General features: G+C 42.2%; 1 protein-coding gene across 5 annotated transcripts in view; it reads left to right on the forward strand.

Annotated features, from left to right (window-relative positions):
• The window catches only part of arhgef3 (Rho guanine nucleotide exchange factor (GEF) 3), a 66849-nt gene extending 44621 nt beyond the window's left edge, over positions 1-22228 (forward strand). For 4 of the 5 annotated variants that reach the window (XM_018725846.2, XM_018725847.2, XM_018725845.2 and 1 more), the window contains 9 exons: positions 8805-8912; positions 10326-10496; positions 11534-11596; positions 12378-12474; positions 12722-12798; positions 17251-17508; positions 17882-18052; positions 19907-20093; positions 20171-22228. In XM_018725846.2, coding sequence (XP_018581362.1) covers positions 8805-8912; positions 10326-10496; positions 11534-11596; positions 12378-12474; positions 12722-12798; positions 17251-17508; positions 17882-18052; positions 19907-20093; positions 20171-20493 — 1455 coding nt within the window. In that variant the 3' untranslated portion in view covers positions 20494-22228. Of the gene's footprint in view, positions 1-813; positions 1169-8804; positions 8913-10325; positions 10497-11533; positions 11597-12377; positions 12475-12721; positions 12799-17250; positions 17509-17881; positions 18053-19906; positions 20094-20170 lie in introns of those variants that run through there. The other variant, XM_018725848.2, reaches the window with a different exon arrangement.
• Positions 22229-22448: the final 220 nt, after the last annotated feature.

Consider the following 22448-nt stretch of genomic DNA (forward strand, 5'->3'; position numbering starts at 1 on the left):
ATATATTAATGTGAAGTTTCCCAACCTTTCCATGTAATATTTTACTCTAGCAGTAAACCGACGACGTGTTTGCTGTGGGCTATTAGCAATGACAGCGGTGCATCATGAACGGAATTGTTGTGTCAGCGCAAACAAGTTGCTGCATATTGTGCGTTTCTCCTGTGTATATGTTTCAAAGTCACACTCCTTGAAGTTGCTGGACATTGTAATTTTTCATTCATATTACTGCTGGCCGGTTGTACTGAGTGAATACTTTGTACTGCACTGACTTATTTACATTTAGCAGACGCTTTTTTTCTCCAAAGCGACGTACAATTTTCAATCAAATCAGTGTGTGCATTACATTAGATTAGCAGAAAGAGAGACTTAGATGCAGACGCGTGATACTTAAGTCACTTAAGTGCAGTTAGTTTCTTTCTACCATTAGTTTCAAGGTTAAATATTTATTAAGTATAAGATAACGCTGCAGAGTGATGACGGTCCTTCGTTTCCTTGATCAAGGTGAAGGTACGTGGCTGGTATCGTTGTTGTGCAAATGAGTAACAGTGACTGTAGTAGGTTCATTTATCTCAAAGGTACCATGGTGTTAGCTAAGTAAAGGGAAGAAATAACAATATAATGACTTAATTGCGGTATTATTGATACCGGTATCAGCTGTCTGTAAGCTTTCTTAAACTGTAACCCACTGACAGAAATAGTGACGCTGCTCGCGTTCGCAGGAACTGAACTTTGCGGCGGAACGTTATCGAACGTTCCTTCGGAAACGGAAATTCACTTCGAACGGTGCGTGGCTCGCATCTCGCCTCCGCGCGTCCCCGTGACGGCGCTCCTCGCGCTCCGCAGGGGGAGGGTCCTCAGCTCGGCAGACTCCGCCTCCGCAGCGCGGCTCGAGCGACGCGAGCCGGCGTTCACGGACTGGCTGGTGCTGGCGACGCTGGTAGGCGCTCTGTTGGGCTCGCTGTGATTCGCAGCGCTGGCGGGCACCGCGGCCGCGCGGCTTTCTTTCGACCACCCCGCTGCCGTTGCTTCGGCCGTAGCCGCGGGAAGCGCGAGCATGGTGGCCAAGGACTACCACCACCACCACCACCCGCTCTACCTGGTGGTGAAACGGGCCAACTGCGCCCTGGATTCGCGGACGAGCCGGAGCACCCCGGGGAAAGAGCCGGAGGTGAGCGAGCGTTATCACCGCCGATGATGTTGTACTCTGTTGCAGACTTTTTTTTGGCACCTTTTGTCCAGCGTGACTTACACTTTGGATAATCCACTTTGCGACGTTAGCCGTTTCTGCACTGAAGGGGGTAAAATAAATAAATTCTGTGTTACTTACTTCAGTCAGAGTTACTTGGACTTGGCGTTTGGAAGTTCTTGTAAAAAATGCTCGTTGCTCGAATTGACTCCCGCCGTGGAGAGTCCTACCAGAGTGAATGTGACCCCCCTCCCGGTCTTCTGAACCAATTTTATTTTTTGTTTTAATTCGCAAACTTCAGCCTCGAAACGCGTAACATCCGTGGCGGCGGTTCCGTTCGAGAGACGCACGCGCTTCGCTTCGAAACCCAGCAAATTCTTTCATATATAGCAGGAAGCCAATGAAATTTTAAATCTTTTAAATTTTAATAAAAGCCTCCCCTTTTTGTCCTCGTGAATTATAAAACAGTATCAATTAAGTTGCTTTTTTTTAACTGCATTTTACACCCGTATATTCCCCCCCCTCCCCCCGTGAATGTTATAACTTATATAGACGTTGTAAATTAACGAAAAGAACCAGCTGCCTCAGCAGCTCCAAAATCATGTGTATTCTTGTTGTAGCTTGTGTCTGCTGTGTTTTGGAATGGACTTAAATCTGTTTTGACTAAATATATATTGATAGACTGCATTGGATACACTGTTCTGGAGTGCTGTTCCTGGACTGAAACTTAAGTAATTGTTTGAGAAGCGAAGAGCCCCGTTCAGGTGTGCAGGCGCCTCTGGCGTGTAAAGCGATGCGGAGAGCGATGCGGAGAGGACAAAGAGCGGCTCGCCAGCTCTGAACGCTGGCTGTCCGACCGTTTTTGGAGGGCCAGCATTGCGGACCTGCGGGGAGAGAAGATGGTAACAGAAACCAGAGCAAAACACAAAGCATGTGTTGGCGAGGAGGACGAGCAGGGAAGGTGATACTGTTGACACTGAAGTGAAAGGCAGGAAAAACAATGGGATAAAGAAGAGGCTTTCAAATATGACTCTTTCAAGAGTTTGATCATCAGTGCAGTGGATAGGTTTTTGCAGGCACACATGATGTGAGGTAAGGGAAGGGAGACACATCCCTTCAACTCACACACACACACACACACACACGTATTGTGTTTGCTTTTAGTCAGTTATGTGTCCCTAATTTTATGGCAGAGATTGCAGAGAGTGGGCTGGGCAGAGGAGCAGGTCATAGCAGATCCATGCCTGTTTGGCCATGTGAGGATCACATTAAATCCTTTTAAGTTTTGCAGCGAGACTGCTCTTTTTGCTGGGTGTTTAGAACACTGCTTCTTATGTAAGGCATATCATATGTTAAGGACAAAAAGTTTTGTGCTTTGTTTAAAAAAAAAAAAAACCCTAAATATTGCGTTTGTATGTTCATTATGTGCTCTAAAGTTTTAAGATTGCTGGAGGTTTCCGTCTCCTCCCGGCTCAGTTTTCTCGTGGAGTTTTGAGCTTCGGTTAAGTGCTTCACCTAGGATAGTTCAAATATCCAGTCTGTTTTTGAGGAGGTCCAGCTCAGTTTGACTGATGTGCCCCAGAAAGCAATACAAGCAAGGTCAGAAATTCCCAGACGATTTATTGTTGGGTGAGACAGAAGTGATACCCTGAGCCAGAGCTGATCAGGGGTGCTTACTGTCTGAGGACAGGGGATTGTCAGGTATTCCAGGCTATGCTCTTGGAAGGTCCTCAGTGATCACGTGGCTGCAGGCCAGCTGCTCAGACTGGTTCCGTAGAGGAAAAAAACAACCCTGCTGCATTTGGTTGCTTATCCTGCAAACCCATTGCAAAGATGTAAATGACACAAGTACAGAATGTTCTAGTTAATACCATATTAACATTCCAAAAAACAAGCCTTTCTAATGGATTCTGTTGCTGTGATTATCTCAGCCAAACCTTGACAGTCTTAAGTTGTCTTGTATGCACTGGCAGGTCAGGGTTACAGCCAAATATGTTATGTCTTGGGATTTGCAGAGAATAGTCATACACCTCCAGGGCAGAGAAATGCAGAACTTTCTATACTGATTCTAACTTGGCTAAGAATAGATTTAGGCATTGATGATTCCTGCTTTTCTCATTCACTCAGATGGTATTATTTGTAGTGCCGGCAGTATTTGACTCATGCGTAACCTTAGCAACTCGGAGCACGCTGGAATACACTGTCAAGATATGAAACCGTTGGACAGTAAAGCATAAGTGATGATGACAACTAGCAGTAAAGATTGACACCGTTTAAAACTTGTAAAAATATTGCAAACTTTGTCCCACTTCTAGACAATCACGGATACTAGCCACTGCCAACTCAAACTTGTTCTTCAGCAAAAGTTACATTTCCTGTGTTGATCCTGTCTTTTGTGTTTATCAGTCTGTCTTTTAGAACCACACACTAAGAACTGTTCCCTTTGTTTAAGCAGTTTCATTCCTGCAGGAGCTCAGTTGGCCTCTGACTTGTGTGCTAAAACCGATAGGCAACAAATTTTCCTGAATATTCTCTACGCAGCTTCACTATCTTTATATAGAGCACAATTGTTTGCTTCTGTAACACATTAAAATTATTATGAGTGAGAGACTTAGCTTGGCTGTAACAATGGAGGATTAGTATATTACGATGGGATCTCATCCAGCCAGCCCATTACTCAGAGTGCAGCAAAGGTGTTACATGGGCTCAGTGAAGTGAGTGTCTTCAGATGTTTCCTTGCTTGGTTGGAACAAAACATTGTGGTCTGTCATCCAGGACCATGAATTGATTTGCCCTGCAGCAGAGACATCTGTGTCTTAACATTGGAGAGACACTGAATGGCGTTTCAGCTGGTTGACAGTATTCAGTGGTGAACGGTGGTGACTCACTTGGGTTAATCGCACATTAACCATGGGTGGCCTGGCCTCTGCAAGTTATGCAAGCTCTGTTTTGGGATTTTCTCGGCCGTCTTCCTACGGTAGAATTGTTTGATAATGACATCAGGAGTCCTGACTTCCAGATGATGTTGAGGTGCCACGGACAAAAATTGTGCTCCCCCCCAATGAGTCAGTGGCTTTTTCCTGTTCGTGCTTGATAATGTACACTATTTGGTTGACCTGTGTTCCTATACTCTGTCAGACAAAGGTCACGTAAACGTGTTAAGTATTGACAAAATCAAAATTCTTTGCTCAATGAAACATGTTGAAAAACTGGAGTTTTGGGAAGAGTGCTGGGAATAACCGCCTCTTCGATGGCCAGGTTTTTGCTGTTCAGTTTTCTCTGCTCTTTTTCATTGCTTATTATACATCTACCAGATATACAGTTAATAAACATGTGTTAACTAACATACATAGTTATGCACTTGGGAATTTCTGGAGCTTTTTTACCACTAGAGGTTCATGTGATCCAGGCATATTTTAAGTATGCCTGAGCCTGAATGGTGTCCCTTTCACAAATATTAAACAATCAAAATTTGCTGTTTAGGAGTGAAATGGAAGGGCCCCAGTTCAAAATCAGTTAAAGGGACATTTAGGGCCAGCAGCGTGAATACTATAATAAAACATTTGACTGGTTTGTTTCTTGTTATACATTTAAAAAGTCATTGACTGATAATCTAATCACACAAAATGTACAGATACATCATGCTCTTCAGATGTGTTTCTGGGAAGAAATAAAAGCTCACTGATGGCGCTTGCTTGGGAACAGGTCAAACTGCTGAAGATCTGGGGCACCAACCATTGATAGTCAGAGACTTAGTGCTGCTGTTTCACAGTCATAAAACTTGTCATTTGTCAGTAGTATCTAAGATCATTTGAGGTTATTTCAATGTGGGATAAGTAGCTTGCTTAAGGACGTGGGATTAAAGCCTGGAACCTCCAAGTCCACAGCCAGCCACTCTAACCACTATGCTTTCTGCTGAGGAGGAGAGTGATACCCTGGTCTGCCAAGCATAGGCTGACCATACAGGTATTCATAGTGGCAATTTTAAATTATTTGAACATTGACTGTTCACTTGTCTTTGACTTGGCTCAATTTGTGAAGTTAGTACACCAGTTGGTTTGTTTCCGTGCAGTTGTGCAGAAAGGTTATTCTTTCATTTAATTTTCATAAGTAGCATTGATGGACTAAATGTTAGTTTTTCAAGATTAAGAATTTGTAGGAAAAATGCATATAAAAAGCACCCGATAAAGGGTTTTAAATATCAGTAAACATCGCAGTTAATCTTTTTTTCTTAGTGGAGAGAGAAAACCACAGTTAATTTTCACTTTACATTATGAACAAGGACGTCAGACCACCATGCACTGTGCACACAGTAACACATTAGACTTGTTCACCTGGGTGTTTGTGGGATGTTGGAGCAGCAGCAGGCTGAAACTCAATTCTTGGTAGAACGGCTGATTCTGACCCTTTCCCCTACTGAAACCAGACATAGAGGAAGCTTGAAATGGAACATATTTGGGGAAAGTACTGAGTCTTTTGAAGTTGCTATCTCAAGAAGTTGTTGAACCATCCAGGTAGTCTCAAGGAATCCCAGAACAATTTTAAGGGGTCGGTCTCTCACCTTCACTATAGTCAGGATTTAAACTCCATTGTCAAAAAAGCACTGGATAAAAATGGAATGGCAACAGAGAATAACAGATTTTTCACTCAAGACAAATGCTCATCTCATATTTGTTAGAATGGAGCGGATTATTGTAAAGGAATACTCTCATATACGAGTCAAACTTTTAGGCCCAATTGGTGTTCTTGGGTATGGATGTAATTGAATGCTTCAGATGCTAAGTGTAGTGGTTGTGTCATGAGTTGAGGAAGCATTACTCCCTCAGAGCATCTATGACCTGCCACCAATTAAGGAAGTGTAAACTCTGCTTTATCGGAGAATTGTTTCGGAAGAGTATATTGTCATCTCAAATGTGGTGGGATTATGCAGTGAGACAATGGTCACAACATGCAACTCAATGAATAGATGGAAGTTTTGAACTAGCTAAGTCAAATTCATGACCACACCTTGCAGAAATGCTGTGGCAGAACTTGAAAAAGTGCAGACTAGGAAATTCTAAAAATATTACTTATTTGAAGCAGTTCTGCATGCAGGGATAAGCAAGAATTCCTACACTATGATGTAACAAGCTAATTACTAGTTACTTGAAGCACTGGTTGCAATTACTGCAAAGGTTGTGCCACCAGGTAATGAGGGAGCTTTAACTGTTCCACAGTGACATTGGATGTAACTGATGCTAATGTACATAATAAAGCTTCTCTGGGTTCTGGTTATTTAAGTATCGGCAAACTTATCCTGAAAAATTAGAGGGGGACAGAATTGGTAGCTCATTGGCTATCTGATAAGCTAACTGTAGCAAGAATTTAAGTCCGTTCGGTTAATTTTTATAGAGCACTCTTCTCAGCAAGGTAATTTCTTCAGTTGCATTAAAGATGCTGTAACAATCAGATACAAAGGATAGATCACTACATTCATAAATGCAAACCCTTAATTATCTGAATCCTTCACCTGGCTAGTTGAATATATGCTGGTCATTGACTGCATGGTACATACACTTTTAGGCAGGATGAGATTTTAACGCTACCCTCTGAAATTGAACACCTTTATTGAATTAATAATTAAGCTCTTGTTGATAGGTTAGCCTTCCCAAAGAAAATTGACTGAGCAATTGGTGATCTGAACTTAATTTGACACCTTTGAGTTTTTTTTGTTGTTCCCAGACAATACACTTGTCTGTTGATGTTGTTATAGCCTAACAAATAACATATTCCCTCACTAAGATTTGATTTTTTTTTGTTCTTATTGGTAATGTATAGAACAAATCAGATGGTTTTTAAATTCAGCAGTAATGTTCTGAGTAAATTCCACAAGACCAGCATACAGTGTGATGATTAAAAATGTTGACACGCATGGGCATTGATTGAGTGCTAATTTGTGAGAGCAGGCTTGGAGGCATGTTTTTGTCCAAAGCAGGACATATTGAGCTGCAGAAGGCCTTGGTTTTGTTTGTGTGTGCCTATCCTTCCATGCATATGTGCCTGTGTCCTTCCATGTTTTTGTCTGTGTGGGGGATTGTTTGTGTTAGCACTAGGTTGAGACTGATGTAGGGTGTTAGGGGTGAAACTGTACTTATGCACAAAATAATGCAGTGAGCTGTAATGACCCATTTAAAAGAGATGGAGACTTTGCAGTGTTGCAGGCAATCTGTCTTTTGCACTGAATAAGAATGTTCCGCATGAGACCAATGTCTTTCGGCATCTGTTGGGAAGTTACACTTCTCAGGACTCCCTGCAGTGTCGCTGATACACTGAGGAATATTTTTGGATTGTGAAATCAGACTAGCTTAATTTTTCTAATCAAACACAATAGGTGTGCCAGTTTATTTTACCAGATAAGACAGAAAACAATATTTTTTGATTTTAGTAGTAATTTTATGTAGCACCTTTAAAAAAAAAAAAAGCTTCTCAAAGCAATTTATAGGAAGAAGATGTATAGGGTGCAGGGTGAGAAAATAGTGCTGGAACAAATAAGAGAGAATAAAGGAACAAAAATGATTTGAAATCGGTTCTAAATTGAGGTAGGTTTTCAACCTGGGTATTAAGGTGCAGAGTTGGAGGATCCCAAATATTCTTCAGGAGGGAAGTTCAGTGTTTAAATGCTTGTCTTAGGAGAAATCTATCTCCTGTGCAGTGTATGCGAGCTTGAAGGACCCAATGTAGAGCTTGAAGTGCCACTCATTGTAGAGCTTAACAGGTAAGCTTGAGGTTTTTAAGTCAGCTGGAAACCAGTTATGTATCCTAACAGTTTTGATGTGGTTACTTGCACAGGACTAGATCAGGACTCTGTACAACGAGACATTTATTTTGCCACCAAGTTCTAGGCCACTGAGTTGTTCTCTAAATAGGAAAGAATGCTTTCTAATGTCCTGAGAAAGGTACACTAATAAGCAATCATTACATCAGTTACATTATACCAGAAAACCTGATTCGATCATGGGCTGCAACAGTCATATTTAGGCACCTTTCCTTTAAATGCTATAATGGAAGCATTTCTTAGGAACTTGTCTTAGTTTTGCTGATGTGTAGGGTTTTTTTCACTTGTGGGAGACCAAAATATGGACACGTTGAAAGAGGCTTGCTCTATCACAGCACTGATATAGAGAAGCAGCTGCAGTGATGTCATCCGGAGGCTACCCGCAAAGTCGCCCACAGAGAGACAAAGCTGGAGACAGCTACGAGAGGAAGCGAGAGAGAGGTGTAGGTGGTGTGAAGACTCCTGCATACCCAGCTGTCAACCCCTTAGCTCAACACGTTTCTAACATTATGTGAAGGGTGGTGTGCACTCAGGTAATGTTGAAAACAAGAAAGAAAAATGCCCTTTAGGTTTAAGGGGTGGTAGAGCTTTCACGTCTGCCATGTGTGGCAATGTAAGCTTTGAGGACAGTGTTCATGTTTCCTTGCTCAATGTTTTCTGCTCTGGTACAAAGGTCCTGATGAGATCAAGACCCAGGTGGAACAGTTATACTGTCCCAGTATAAGTATTGTGCATAGTGTTTCTTTATGCTTAAAGTTTTTCCCTCCCCCCTCTCTCCTTCCTCCTTTCCCTTCTCTCCTCTAGGAGCCCAGCAACAAGCGGGCAAAGCCCCTTTCGCGAGTCACATCATTGGCCAACCTGATCCCTCCTGTGAAGTCGGCACCACTGAAACGCATTGGACAGACACTGCAGGTACTAAGTTTACTTTTTGTTTCTGCCTTTCAAATGGTTGATTAATGTTGCTGGATATGTCTGCTTTTCTTTATGTATGCTTCTCAGCTGAATAGTTAATGTGTTCCACTGTCACTGAATTTTCAAAGGAGTTTTACCGTGGTGTATTAATGTGACAGAAGTGGAGTACATGTTCATGTAACTTACAAATTGATTTTTGTCCCTTTAAGTAAATTAAATTATTCCCTGTTATCTGAGTTCAGTGATAAATTTATCTGGTATATCACTCTTTGTGCTTGTTAGCATTGTTCCTCTGACTCACTCAGCCAGTTACTTATTGACTTAATTCTGATTTACAGAAGTTGTATTTTTAAAAACAGATGCATATAAAGGGTACTCTGCAGACACAGGAAGTCAGTGATATGACTTAGATTTGAGTTTGGTCATATCACCAGTGTCTTAACCAGTACACCAATGGCCATCCACTGCTCTCGACTATACATGCATCAGTACATTGTAGTGAAGTCAAGAAAAGCTTTATTGTCATTTCAACCATATACAGCTGCAGTACAGTACAGTGAAATGAAACAACATTCCTCCAGAGCTGTGGTGCTACATAAAACAGAATACCGATACAGACTATATAAAGTGCACGTGTCCAAGACTTGTGCAAACAGTGCTAGACATTACAATTGCTAGAACAGGACAGTAGTTCTAGTGTCAGTCCAGTCCATGAGTATTGAGGAGTCTGATTGTAGTTGTCACATTAAATATTAATTTGTCTGAGTCATGGGGTTCTATTAGAGATGAAGTCTCACTGATTTTTGACACCTGGCTTCTCTACTAGTTCTGTCCACTGTGTAGGGAGCAACAATCTGATTCACTCCAGTGTCCTCTGGTTGCTTTAGTTTCACATGTTGAGGCATAGACGATGCCTCCTGTTTGCAGCCCTTTGTTTCTCCCCACTGCTGTTAACCTATGACTGTGTCTGTCTCCATGTTTTATCTCAGACCACCCTGCCTCTACGTACAGCTAAATGTGTTTTCCCAAGTTCTCTCTGTTCCAGTTCTTGTCTTTTTCATTGTCTGTAGTTGTCAAAGTTAAGACAACAAAACTTCTGGACAGTCTGTTAATTTGAGTCTTGCTCTCTTTTGTATATCCAGTTCATTTCAAATGATCAAAAAGGGTTGGAAATGCATTATCGTAGTTTCTTGAGGTTGTCCGCAAATTGTTTTTTTCCAAGGTCATTTTAACTGTACGGAGTGTCTGCCAAGTATGAGCAATTTTGACTGAGAAAAAACTGGTGAAGTACCATTTGGTGTCTTTAATTCTGGCCTAGCCCCAGCACCTCCTATCATTGTCACATGGCACAAGCAAAGCTTTGAGCTTCACATGTTCCATTTCACAGCTGTCCTCTCTCCACATCTCCTGCAGCGCTCCATCAGTTTCCGCAGTGAAAGCCGCACTGATATTCTGCCACCTAGGCCATGGAGCCGGCCTGCACCTCCTGCTGTTGCCAAGCGCCGCGACAGCAAGCTGTGGAGCGAGACCTTCGATGTACGCTTGGGCCACATGCTGTCCTCCAAGGAGATCAAACGGCAGGAGGTAGGAGCCTATTGCTCCCCTCACTTTCATGTTTTATTTACATTTGCAGGATGGTGGAGATTGCCATACTGGGACACTACCTAATATGCAGGCAATCCCGTGCTGCACATATTGCTGTTTGTTACTGAAGAGGCAGCTGATATGACATATAGTATATGATAGACTTACAGTGAAAATTTTGAGAGGAGGAATAAAGCCAGAAACTTAATGCAGTTTCTGTTATGTTTGGTGGCCAGTGTATAAATGTAGCAGTACTTGCTTTACTCAACCCAGGATATATGAACTGCATTGTCTCAAAGCCCAGCCTGTGACATAGATGGCAATCCAGTGGTTTGCAGACCAGCTGCACAATGTAAATGTTGATGGAAGAACCGTTGTTGACTTGAGAGAAGCAAAGAAGACGGCGGCGAGAGGGCTTCCGACACATTAAAGTTCTCTCTTTGCTGGGAGACTTGGCGTGTTGTCCCAAGCCCAGGGGGTAGCCAGGAGTGAAGTAGATAAATGTATATGTTGTCACTGTGCAGTAAAAAAAAAAAAATGAGTGCGGCCTGTTTGAAACATCCTTCCTCCCCCTTGCTGAAGTTAAGTTTCCTCCCAGGGCTGACTTCAAAGTGTCCGGGGATACAGTGTAGACAACGTAGCCCAGCTGTTTACAGGGAATTACTGAGTTTGTAGAGGTCAAAGGGTTCTGCATTTGGACACACATCTGCCACAGTTTGTTTCAGATGAGTAAGCTTCTTTTTTGTAAAGGGCTTCTTCTACAGATTGTTTGGTCTTAGATTAAAACTTATTGAAATAGTGAGCAGTAATAAGTCAGGGTGATCATGGTGATATTTTCAGTGTTGCATTCCAGTTTAGATCACTTACATGTCTGATAAATTAAAAATTGATTTTAGTATTGGAGAAGAGAAGTTCTGGAATTTTTTGAGACAAACTTTCAAAGTTCCAAAATCTGGTCCATACAGAGGGGTGGAGTTGATCTCCTCAGGTAGTAAGGAATAAAGAGCCTACCTTTACCGGCTGTGTCTTTCCCGCAGGCCATCTTCGAGCTTTCTCAAGGGGAACAGGACCTAATCGAGGACCTGAAGTTGGCAAAGAAGGTGAAGCCTGCTTTTCAAATCAGTACCACTTTTGCTTTACGTGCTGCGTGAGAAGACAAATGTTAATTGCATGAAAATCCTGGCCCTGGTTTTCTCCAGTGGTTTGGCAGCTATACACAGGTGATGAGGGGCATGGGGAAGTGTGGGGCCAAGCAGTGTCAACATAAGGCAGTGCTTAGCAGAATTACCCCCATGAGGTTTTATGTGATCCATAGCAGTCTTACTGGCCTTTAAATTAGCTGCTGAGCTGGAGAAAAAAAACACATTAAATGTTTAGTTTGTATTGTCTGTTGGGTTGTGTTCTGAGAGAAAATACTACATCTGCTGACACTGTTTTAGTTGCACTTCGTTGCCTTTTTTAGTTTTACTAGCTGAGTTTAATATTGGCCAGAAAGAAACTGAAGTGGTCTGTTTTAATCTTGGCTCTTCTGTATAAACAATCCGTATTGGCTCATTTATGAAAACCTATTAAACAGGTCAGATGTTCCATGTTGCCCCAAAAGCAAACAATCTGTCAAGTGTGTGTGCGCGTGCATGTGTGGTGTGTGTGTGTTTTTTTTTTTTTTTTTTTTTAATGGGTGTATAAAATTAGAGTGGGCATGTGGAATTGTGACTTTGTCACTTCAGAGGGTTGTGACTCTTTTCCCCGGACTTTTGTTGACTAAAGCTCCCTGATGGAAGTAGTGTGTGTCAAGCATTCCAGGGGATTTGTGAAAGTATTTGCAACATGATGTGTTAACTACAGTTTTGAGGCGATCTCAGTAGTTTCGTCCCCCGGCAGGCCTACCATGACCCCATGCTGAAGCTATCAATCATGTCGGAGCAGGAACTCAACCAGATCTTTGGCACACTGGACTCTCTCATCCCATTGCATGAAGGTAATAATTAAAACCTGCAGCCTTGAACCATGTACACTCATGCACATGTAAACACACGCAAGGAGGTTTTGAAGGCTACATGGTTTGAAAGACACAGCAATATGTAAAGTGCACATTTACCTATAATGTTATGCATGCTGTCCTCTTTGTTGGACTGTGAAGCACACAGAGGGTAATGTGCTGCTTGTGGTTGAGTTTTGGCAGCCATTTATGCTGTGTGTCTCATTGGAAAAACCTCCCTTTCCAGACCTACTGAGTCGACTACGAGAGGCCCGGAAACCGGATGGTTCCACAGAGCATGTGGGGCACATCCTAGTGAACTGGGTAAGAGACTTGTTTTGTTGCCTTGAAGTGCCTTTTAAGAGTTCTGATGCTCCAGTGCATCATCTCAGGTGGCTCACATGTAGATCTGGTGTGTTCCTTGGTGGTTGGCTTGTTTTCAGGAGGCTGTCTTCATAGCTGTAAAGTTTGGTGCTAAATAGTAGCACTAGCTTTTGCTGACATGCCTCATCAGTAACCATTTGTATGAATGTGTAGTTGAATCAAACTTCCTATAACATAGTAAAGCTGATCATAATGAAAAATGCAATGTTGAAAAAATACACCTGCCATGATAACCTAGAAGTAATGTATGTAGCAGGAACAGGAGGCAGCATTGTGGTTAGGGCTACTGGCTTTGTACTCAGTGGACCCAGGTTTGAGTTCCACCTCTTTCTCTAGTACACTTGAGTAAGGTCCTTACCCTACATTGCTCTAATAAAAAAAAATAAATGGGTAAGTCATTGTAATGATCTGTTCTGTGTGCCTGGTATTCAACATTCTTATTTCCTTTGGCTGGACAAAAGGAACTGGGATTCTCTTGGCACAGCTATAACATAACTGCTTTGGGAGGAAGATCCCATGGCTGGGAATTGTCTAAGGGATGCTGGGTGCTTCAGAAGTGCAGTGGTGCTCAACGGTGGCCTATGAACTACCAGGCTAACATAAGGTTTGTTTTGGGTATCCAGAGTGTGCATTTGTGAAGGGGAACATTCACCTAAAGCAAGTGCTAAAAGGAATGTGGTGAGCATTAAAAAAATTCATATATAAACAAGCCCTCTCTGCTGGGGGAGTTGTATCTGCTCCTGTTGTCAGTGGGGGGGTTGGGACCCTTAGAGAGGTCCACCGTATTAATCACTACTGACAGGACCGTCGAATGTTCCCTTGTGGAACAGGGGGCTTGTTTGCATTGGTCCGCGCTGTAGCCCGAAAGCATCAGCGTTCGGTCTTTCATACAGCGCTTTTGAGGCGAATCAAACATGACACAGTGAACTTTGTGGTCTTAGTAGGGCTCGACTTTTCCCTTCTGCCTGTTCTCTGGCTCCGCGCTGTTTTTTTTAATCCCCCCCCTCGTATCACTGGGTTTCTGTATTATAGAAGTGCTCTGATGAAAGAGGCCCCCCCCCCCAACCTTTTCACCAGTAATACTGAAATCGAATAAAAGCATTTCGGGAATCAACTCAAGAAGCATGTTCCTTAGAGAAAAGCTTTTTTTTCTGCTTTTTAATGATTCATGTGTTTACTTGGCGTTTCATCTTCATGGAACTGGGTTCATGGTGGGTGTATAAACTGTTGCAAAAGAGTGTGGTTCAACAGTGGTGCTTACCAGTTCAGGCAAGAAGCAGTAATAACAGGTTTTCTTTCTGGCTTTTTTTTTTTTTTTTTTAAAATCTCTGCATTATGTGAGTCCCACTTTCCAGGCATATAGGAAATGAGGACTTGAGTGAAATGGCGGGGGGGGGGGGGGAATCTGTCCTTATCAGCAGCATTTTTGTTTACATGGTAACGTGAAGATTCCAGTGGAAAGTGTTGAATACAGTTTGTTGAGGTCACTTGTGCCGCGCTCACAAAATCGCTATCTCTATATAGTGTCGGTGCTTCCATAACTTATTCAACATAAAATAGTTTTATAATTCATCAGTTAATTAATATTTATGAGTTCCACTAGAGATGTGAAGATTTTAATCAGCGGTGGGACCTTTATCAGTCACAGGCGTGAAGTCTCTGCAGTGGTCTCTTTGTGGAAACTTTCTGTTGGGACATAGCAGGTAGGAGTTACTGGGTATGATAACTGGCGCATGCAGGCTTGGACAAAGAGGCGGTTTCTGGAGGCAGTAACATGCTAAGGAAAGAGGCATGGAGATGAGATAAGCGATAGCACCGGAGCTGAAAGAACCCCACAAAGCATTTGCTTCAGCATGTTGTGACCTAAGAAGGCTTTCAGCCATCTGCCATCCTGAACAGTTCATCTGCAAAGGTGTTGCAGACTTTTAGAAGCAGCGGTACTTTTAAAGTTAAAGCTCTCCTCTGATGGCCATCTTTCATCGCTCTGGGCTCAAGTTTCACAGCCCTGCGTGCCGAGGACCACGGTTCGAGAGCACTCCGGTACGGTTCCTTCGAGCTTCCCTTGCCCGATTCCACGAACCGACTGTTCTACAGCGGTCGGCTTGTGTGGAACAGTCCTCATTGTGTAACAGGCTTTCGTCAAAATGCACGGTTGACACTGACAGTTGTATTTGGTGCCATCATCTTGTAAACTTGTAGCAGGGGAGGGTATTTCAGAGTATCCAGAACAAGTTGATTTCTCATTGCAGTGTTTATGAAAAAACATGCTTTTTCATATAACTGGCTTATTTATTACAGTAGCTATTTTGTCTGGCTAGTCACTTTACTTCTACGACAGATATTGTATTCACTGCTTGCTATATGTATTTTGTTCAGCAAATTGATTAGATTGTGCCTTTCCATAATGAAACAAAGTGCTGTTTAACTTCCTTCATTCCATCAAATGGACAGTTCCAACTAAACATAATGCTATTTATGTAAGCATATCACAACAGAAATGACACACTGAATACTATAATATCATTAATTTAGCTGACATCCAAATTAACCTGCAGCGTTAAGCTACTTATGATTTACCTATTCCTATAGCTGGGTAATATCCCCCTCCTCCCTTCCCCCTCGTTGGAGCAAATCAGTTAGTTCCTTGATCAAGGGTAGTACAGCAAGTGCTGGGTTTCTGATGTTTCCTGTTAATGCTCCACATGTCCTCCTCTAACAGCGTTGTGTCCATGTACTTTGCAGAGTGAAAGATTTAGCAGGTAGTGGTTTTGTGAACTTCATTTCTTTATATCATAAACACCTGTGAGCCAAATTATCATTGTCTTCACCCAAGGTACCCTGCCTCATGCCATATGCTGCCTGGATAGAATAAAGATTGCTGCAACCCTATAATGCACTAACAGTTATGGATGGATGAAAAATATTACACAAGCCAGTTGGTCCAGCATTGTCATGCATAAAACATCTTTTATTTTGGTGTGTTAATTCATTTTAGGAGATGTATTTTTCAACTGAAAATCTAGATTTTTTTTCCGATGGAACTATGCTAGTTTACACCAATTTCTGTTGTGAAAGGGTCAATGGGGTGATTTTATTAAATTAACCCCTTTGCTTGAGCAATGAGTATATTGCAAAATATTTCATGAGCAGGATCATGTTGGCAAAAGTGATGATAGGATGAGGCTTGGCTTTTAAATGCCAGTGAGTTTGCCAGTGGATGTGAGCTTGCAAAAGGATTCAGACTTGACCTTAACAGGCCCCTTTTTCCATACAAGCAGTTACCAGAGGTAAAGCAGCATTTCTGGTTGTCGGTGTGGTCATCAGATCAAACCATCTCCTATGTAACATATAATATGAATTAAATTGTTCTTGATCCTTTTTGCAGAATATATATTCTGGCTAAACTTAACACTGGTATTGCATAACTGCGTAAATATTTTAAAACAAGTCAGTGAAAAATTATGATTATCTGCAATATATTACTCATGAAGGAGTCCGGCAGCACTCATGTCTATATTATGCAATAAGAAGTACAAAAAAGGCATTCTAATAAGATGTGTATTGCCTTACCAATTCAGAGGAGAAGCTCTAATTAGTTTTATGAATATATGTACTATTTCCTCTCTCCCATCCTCACTGCTTTTAATTCCACTGTATAAAAGGAAGATGGATGATGAAAATGTTCATGTAGATTTTTTTTTTAATTCCGCTCCAACTAAGTGATTAATGCATGATCTCTGCACCGTGGAACTGAAAGTATGAAGGGAGGCTCCATCTGCTAAAAATAGCACTGTTACAGATTAACTGTAATTAGAATTACCATCTCAGCCTAAAGGAAAACCTCATTTTAATTATTAAAACAGCTGAGAAACATGTCTGTTCTCAACATGAGAACCAGGATGACTTTGCTTGTGCAGAAGTAGTTGAACTTTTAGTCTATGTTGACCACAGACCACACAGCTGTACATTTGTGCATTAATCACAATCCCTGGAAATGTGACACAGACAGATCAATCTATGTCAAAGCTGCATATTTTTAGCAGGCATTCTTTGTTGAATTTATTAATCTAACTCCTAAATTTGTGTTTTTCTGCAAAATTTATTCAGTACTCACCATTGGTAATGCATTTTCTTAATGAATGTCAGTTTCTCATACACTCACAGTATGAAAAGTATAAAGCAGGTGTTGAGGTGTTTCAGCCTTCATTTTTCTACTTGCGCTAGTTCTTGTAATTGAACACACACTGAATGCTACGTCTTTTACAAATAAAATTGATTTCGTCCTGTAGATCGTGTAAAGCAAAAGCCATGTTTAAACTGCAACCCAACCCTTTTCTGAGTAAATTGTCAGAGCCTGAAGACCAAAATTTTTCCTCCATATTTGTCCTCCAGCTGCCCTGCTTGGATTCATACAACAGCTACTGTAGTAATCAGGTGGCAGCAAAGGCACTGCTGGACCACAAAAAGCAGGACCATCGTGTCCACGACTTCCTGCAACGCTGCCTCGAATCACCCTTCAGCCGCAAGCTGGACCTGTGGAATTTCTTGGACATTCCGCGCAGCCGACTGGTCAAGTACCCCCTACTATTGCGAGAGATCCTGAAGCATACCCCCAATGACCACCCTGACCGGCAGCACCTGGAAGAAGCAGTGAGTGTCACCCAGTAGCCCCTGTGACTTCAGTTGCTGGCTACAACTACATTGAGCTTGAAAGACTGTGGGGTCATGGTGACATGCTGAGCGCCCAGCCCTGCCCTTGAGCACTCACTTCCCCTGACATGTTCCCCTCTGCTGGAGCACTTGAACCTTGTCTTTGTGTTTGACATGCTTGTGGGTTGGTTCAACATGAGTAAAAACAGTGCTCCTGTGGCAGGGTGAATATAAGGGAGGGGGACTCCATTTAAAGAGACTTAATTATAGGTTTTTGAGAAATTTGGTCTTTTTGTTCTCCATTGTGTATTTTGTGGAGGGGGCCTTTCCTACATTCCCGCGCTTTCCTGACTTTTGGGCCCATTTCCTTCAGATCAACATGATCCAGGGAATCGTGGCAGAGATCAACATGCAGACAGGCGAGTCAGAGTGCCGCTACTACAAGGAGCGCCTCCTCTACCTTGAGGAGAGCCAGAGAGACCTGCTGATAGAGAGCTCTCGCGTGTTGAGCTGCCATGGGGAGCTGAAGAACAACCGAGGGGCGGTGAGTGTCAGCTCATCGACAGCATACGCGCACAATACACGTACCATACCTCTTAAAGTTACAGCAAAACATACGTTTACTGCACAACTAGAACAACTTTGTTGATACTTTGAGCGTGATGGTTTACAGTGATGTCGCTCTGTGCAAAGTTTTACCTCTGTTGCTAATTAAACATTGGTTAGGGACATACTCCATGTTGTATCTTAAACTATGCGCACAAAATGACCTCACAGTAAAACCACCCTGCACACTAGAAACCACTTTGTTCAGAGGAGAAATTTAGATGGCTCCCACTTCAGTGCATTTGGAAATGACCTGACTGAAGAAACGTCTCGAACTTTGAATGTGGCTCATAACTCAAATCGGGGGTTAAGTGCAGGAGGTTTACAAGGTCAAATACAAAATAAGAATTCTCATAAACTGTGCAGATGTCATTCCTGTTGTTCCATAAAAGAAGAGGTCAAAGCAGAGGTGTGACCTCCAGCCAGGAGTCAAAGGCTTTAAAAAGAGTGCGCTACAGTGCTGGAGAGCTTGTACTGCGCCAGCCCTCCAGCCTCATGTAGAACCTTGTCGGCTAGACCAAGATGTCATCTGTAGAGCAATGAATCTTTCAAGTGCCAGTAACATAGATAATATTGACTATAGTGAGTAATACTACAAAAGAGTCATACTGTTAAATGTGTTTGGTGGAACTACTAATTCTTATTGCCTTCAATGTAAGAACACAAAACACCTGGTTGTCCTTTGAGATTGATGTGGACTTGCTGTAATCGGTCCTTTTCCTGGTCGAAGAAGCAGCTGTCATCGCTGCAGCATAGCTCAACAATGTTTCATAATGACAAGGCAGTCCTCCATCAAAGTACAATTTAATTACAGGAATACAAGTCAGAGAATGTCTTTAATTACATAACATTACAGTGGGATAACCAAGGGAAATGAACTGCAGTTAATTGTGGCATTTTAAAAAGGCTTTAAAAGTGCATCTTAAACAATAACAAATTACTGGACAATTTCAAGGAACTACAGCCAACTGCAGTTAAATGATTCAATAGTCCCCCCCCATGGGAAAGGTGGAAGTCCGAATAAGGATGCACGTCCTCGTTGGGTCATATTGTGTTTGATGCTGAAAAACCACCCCTATTTCTGGGAGCTGAAGATTAAAGGAAGAAAAGCGAGGTGGAGAAGCTTTACTTTGATTGCAACTCTCTGTAGCTTCACCAAACTGTCTGCCTCCAAGAACTCCCACATATACACACACGCAGGCGTGCACGTACAACACAGAGAGATTCACTCATTCCAAGCTAACTGTGGGCTACTCTGCTCTCAAGTCATGATTTCAGAGGTCTTGGAATAGTCCATAAGTGTCCAGAGCTTTACTTATCCCAGCTAAAATGTTTACAGTGTACAAATCTCTTGTCTCAAGTAGCAGTGGAACAGTTGGTGTCCTGCGTCAGTGTTAAGAGAAACCTTAAATAATACTTTTGAATCACTCAATTTCCTAGCTATCCAACTCCACCTCACAGTTTACTAAATGGTATTCCATTTAGGTCATATGGCTTTAGCTTCATATAGAGTTCTATATCAGGGTTAAAAATATTAACATTTGATTTGCTGTTTTACAGAAACATCTATAAAAATTCTGACTGCATGGTGAACTTTTTTTTTTCCAAAAAAAAACTTGCTTATCTGTATCACCTGAGATTTTTAGAACGTTCTGAAGTTCTGGTACATATCTAGCTAATGTTTCTGAAATTTCTGTAGACTCAGGCTGCTATGAAGGCACTTTGTGAAGTGGCTGTGACCATGTGAGTGTCAGGCACTAACAGTGTTCCCACTTCTGTCCCCTATCCACAGAAGCTCCACGTGTTCCTCTTCCAGGATGTCCTGGTGATCACTCGTACTGTCTCGCACAATGAGCAGCTCTGCTACCAGCTCTACCGGCAGCCCATCCCTGTGCGCGACCTTGAGTGGGAGGACCTGCCAGATGGAGAGATCCGACTTGGGGGCTCCATCCGTGGCGCCTTCAGCAATAACGAGAGGAGTGAGTATCACTTGCCTGGCCATTTCCAGGCAGACCACCGCATAGTACTGACCTCCGTCTTCTCCGTCCCTTTCCAGCCAAGAACTTCTTCCGGGTGACGTTCCGCAGCAGCGGGCAGCTGCATTCCCACTGCTTCCAAGCAAGTGATGCCTTCAACAAGCAACAGTGGCTCAACTGTATCCGACAGGCCAAGTTAGCAGCAGGAGGCGGAAGCAGCAGCAGTGACCCAGGTCCACCCCACACTCCCCTGCCTTTCTCCAGCGAGGCGACTCCCAGGTTGGAGCGCATGGACCGGAGTGACAGCGAAACCTCAGACTATAGCATGGACACAAGCGAGGCCAGCACTGACTTCCCACAGATGGAGCACACAGAATCAAGCAACAGGCCTCCAGAGCTGTGACCTAAGGCCTCCCCATGGCAAAACCCATGCAGTATTGAACCATGGAAATCCAACCCCAGGATGGACTGCAGTACATGAGAAGCACTTCATTTTTTTTTTTTTTTAAATACCCTTCCCTTATTCTTTCTCACAGTACTCTGTGGTGTTTCTTTCAGAAAGGTATTGTGTGTGTTCAGTAGTTAGCTCTTGGTCCCCTCATGAGGAGATGTGGCAATGGGGTGTTCAGGAAAGTGCAGTGGAGGCAGTGTTTCTCATTTCCCACGGTGACCTGAATGGGGTCTGCTCCAGAGGTTGGCTCTGGGTTTGGTGGGATAAGCGGCAGGAGTGGAGATACAGTCTCCGCCTCATGTTTTGACCACTGAGATAAGGGATCACTGTTTCCACTGCGCCATTACTGTGACTTGCAAAGAAAGATGACGTGCAGATATTGTTTGAATATATGTATATTTATGTAGGGAATAGATTAACTAGCGTTTACAGCAACTATGCCATTAAAATGACCAGCAGAATGTTCAAGACAATCAGGAAGGAGTTGAAAATGTTATGACTGATACTGGTTAAAGTGTAACACCTTGTATTGAGCTAAATTCGGGCCTTCAGTCTTTTCCCAAAGTATAGCCTACCCTATTAAAGGGACAGCTACACATCAAACTGAATATGACTTTTCTGAGAACGCAACACACTTCACACATGCACACACTACAGAGTGGAATGAAGACAATGGAGAGGTAATTGTATTTTGGTGGTGGTCGCAATTCACATGAGAAGCATTCAGGGAGAATCCCTTCACGATGTTTGTCACCTTGGCAGGAAGTAGTTTTGTCCTATCCAGACCCTTCTATTGAGTAGGCACTGCAGCACATTCAGTGACGTTTGAGTCATGTCACACTGTAGGGATACAACGGTCTTTCCCTGAACGTCAACTGTTTACTAAGTAATCAAAATTTCTTCATTACGGGGTGATATTGCTGGAGTTAAATGGTCTACAAGGCTGTGCCTTCCTGTTGCAATGGTGATGAGTCACTTTTCACATGTGTAACAAGTGGAGGTGGGTTCTGTTAGCAAAGAGCAGAATGATTTTTTTTTTTTTTTTTTAAATGTATTCAGAATGGAGTTCTCACTGTGGGGGCTGACCAGGCTAGTCTCATTGTGAAATTTATTTCCCTATTTAGTTCGATTGTAGAATTGCCATAATTCTAACTAGCTAGTGCTTTGTAGCCCTGCTGACCAGCCTTTAGTTTTTGGATGTTCTCTGTACTGATTTGATGGCCACAGTTCAGGTAATGACTGTTCCATCATTGCCAAAGTTTCTTGTTCCATGTTGTGCAGGTTTATCTGTTTGGTTTTGCTGGTATTATTTTGAATCATTGTGTAAGTACAACAAAAATTTATTCAATATTTGCCTTTTATCATATTTTTTTAAGAAGTGTATTAAATTGTATCCTTTAGGTCTTTTATTTAAGGTTTTCCTCAAGTCAGTTATTTTGTTCCGCTTTTGTTTGGTTAAGTTCAGGACTGAATGAGGTATGATTGCATAGGAAATGAGAAAATTAAAGGGAAAAGCAAGTGACAAGAAATAATTCAGTAATGTAAAGCATGATAGTATATAAATAAATGCATAAATTAAAGGGTTTTCCATCAGTGATTGCTTGAAAATGGTGTGTGTGAAAGTCTCTACTGCCTGAGATGTTATAGTGACACTGAAACATAACTAAATAAAGGATGTGAACTATGATCTTTGGAGTATTTTATGGGAAACAGGGATGTCTGCCAAAATCATTGTTTCTCTCAAGTATTCACTTAGTTTTTGCTCTGCACCGAACCAGAGCTTTGACCCTTCTATCCTTTTTTGCTAACTGATTACTTGTATGTAGAATTATAAAAACAAACACATGTGGTGGTGTACTAAGAACATTTGTTTGAAAACATTCTCACAATTATATTGTTAAATGTTC

This window comes from Scleropages formosus, chromosome 22, assembly GCF_900964775.1.
Source record: "Scleropages formosus chromosome 22, fSclFor1.1, whole genome shotgun sequence".
NCBI classification, from domain to species: domain Eukaryota; kingdom Metazoa; phylum Chordata; class Actinopteri; order Osteoglossiformes; family Osteoglossidae; genus Scleropages; species Scleropages formosus.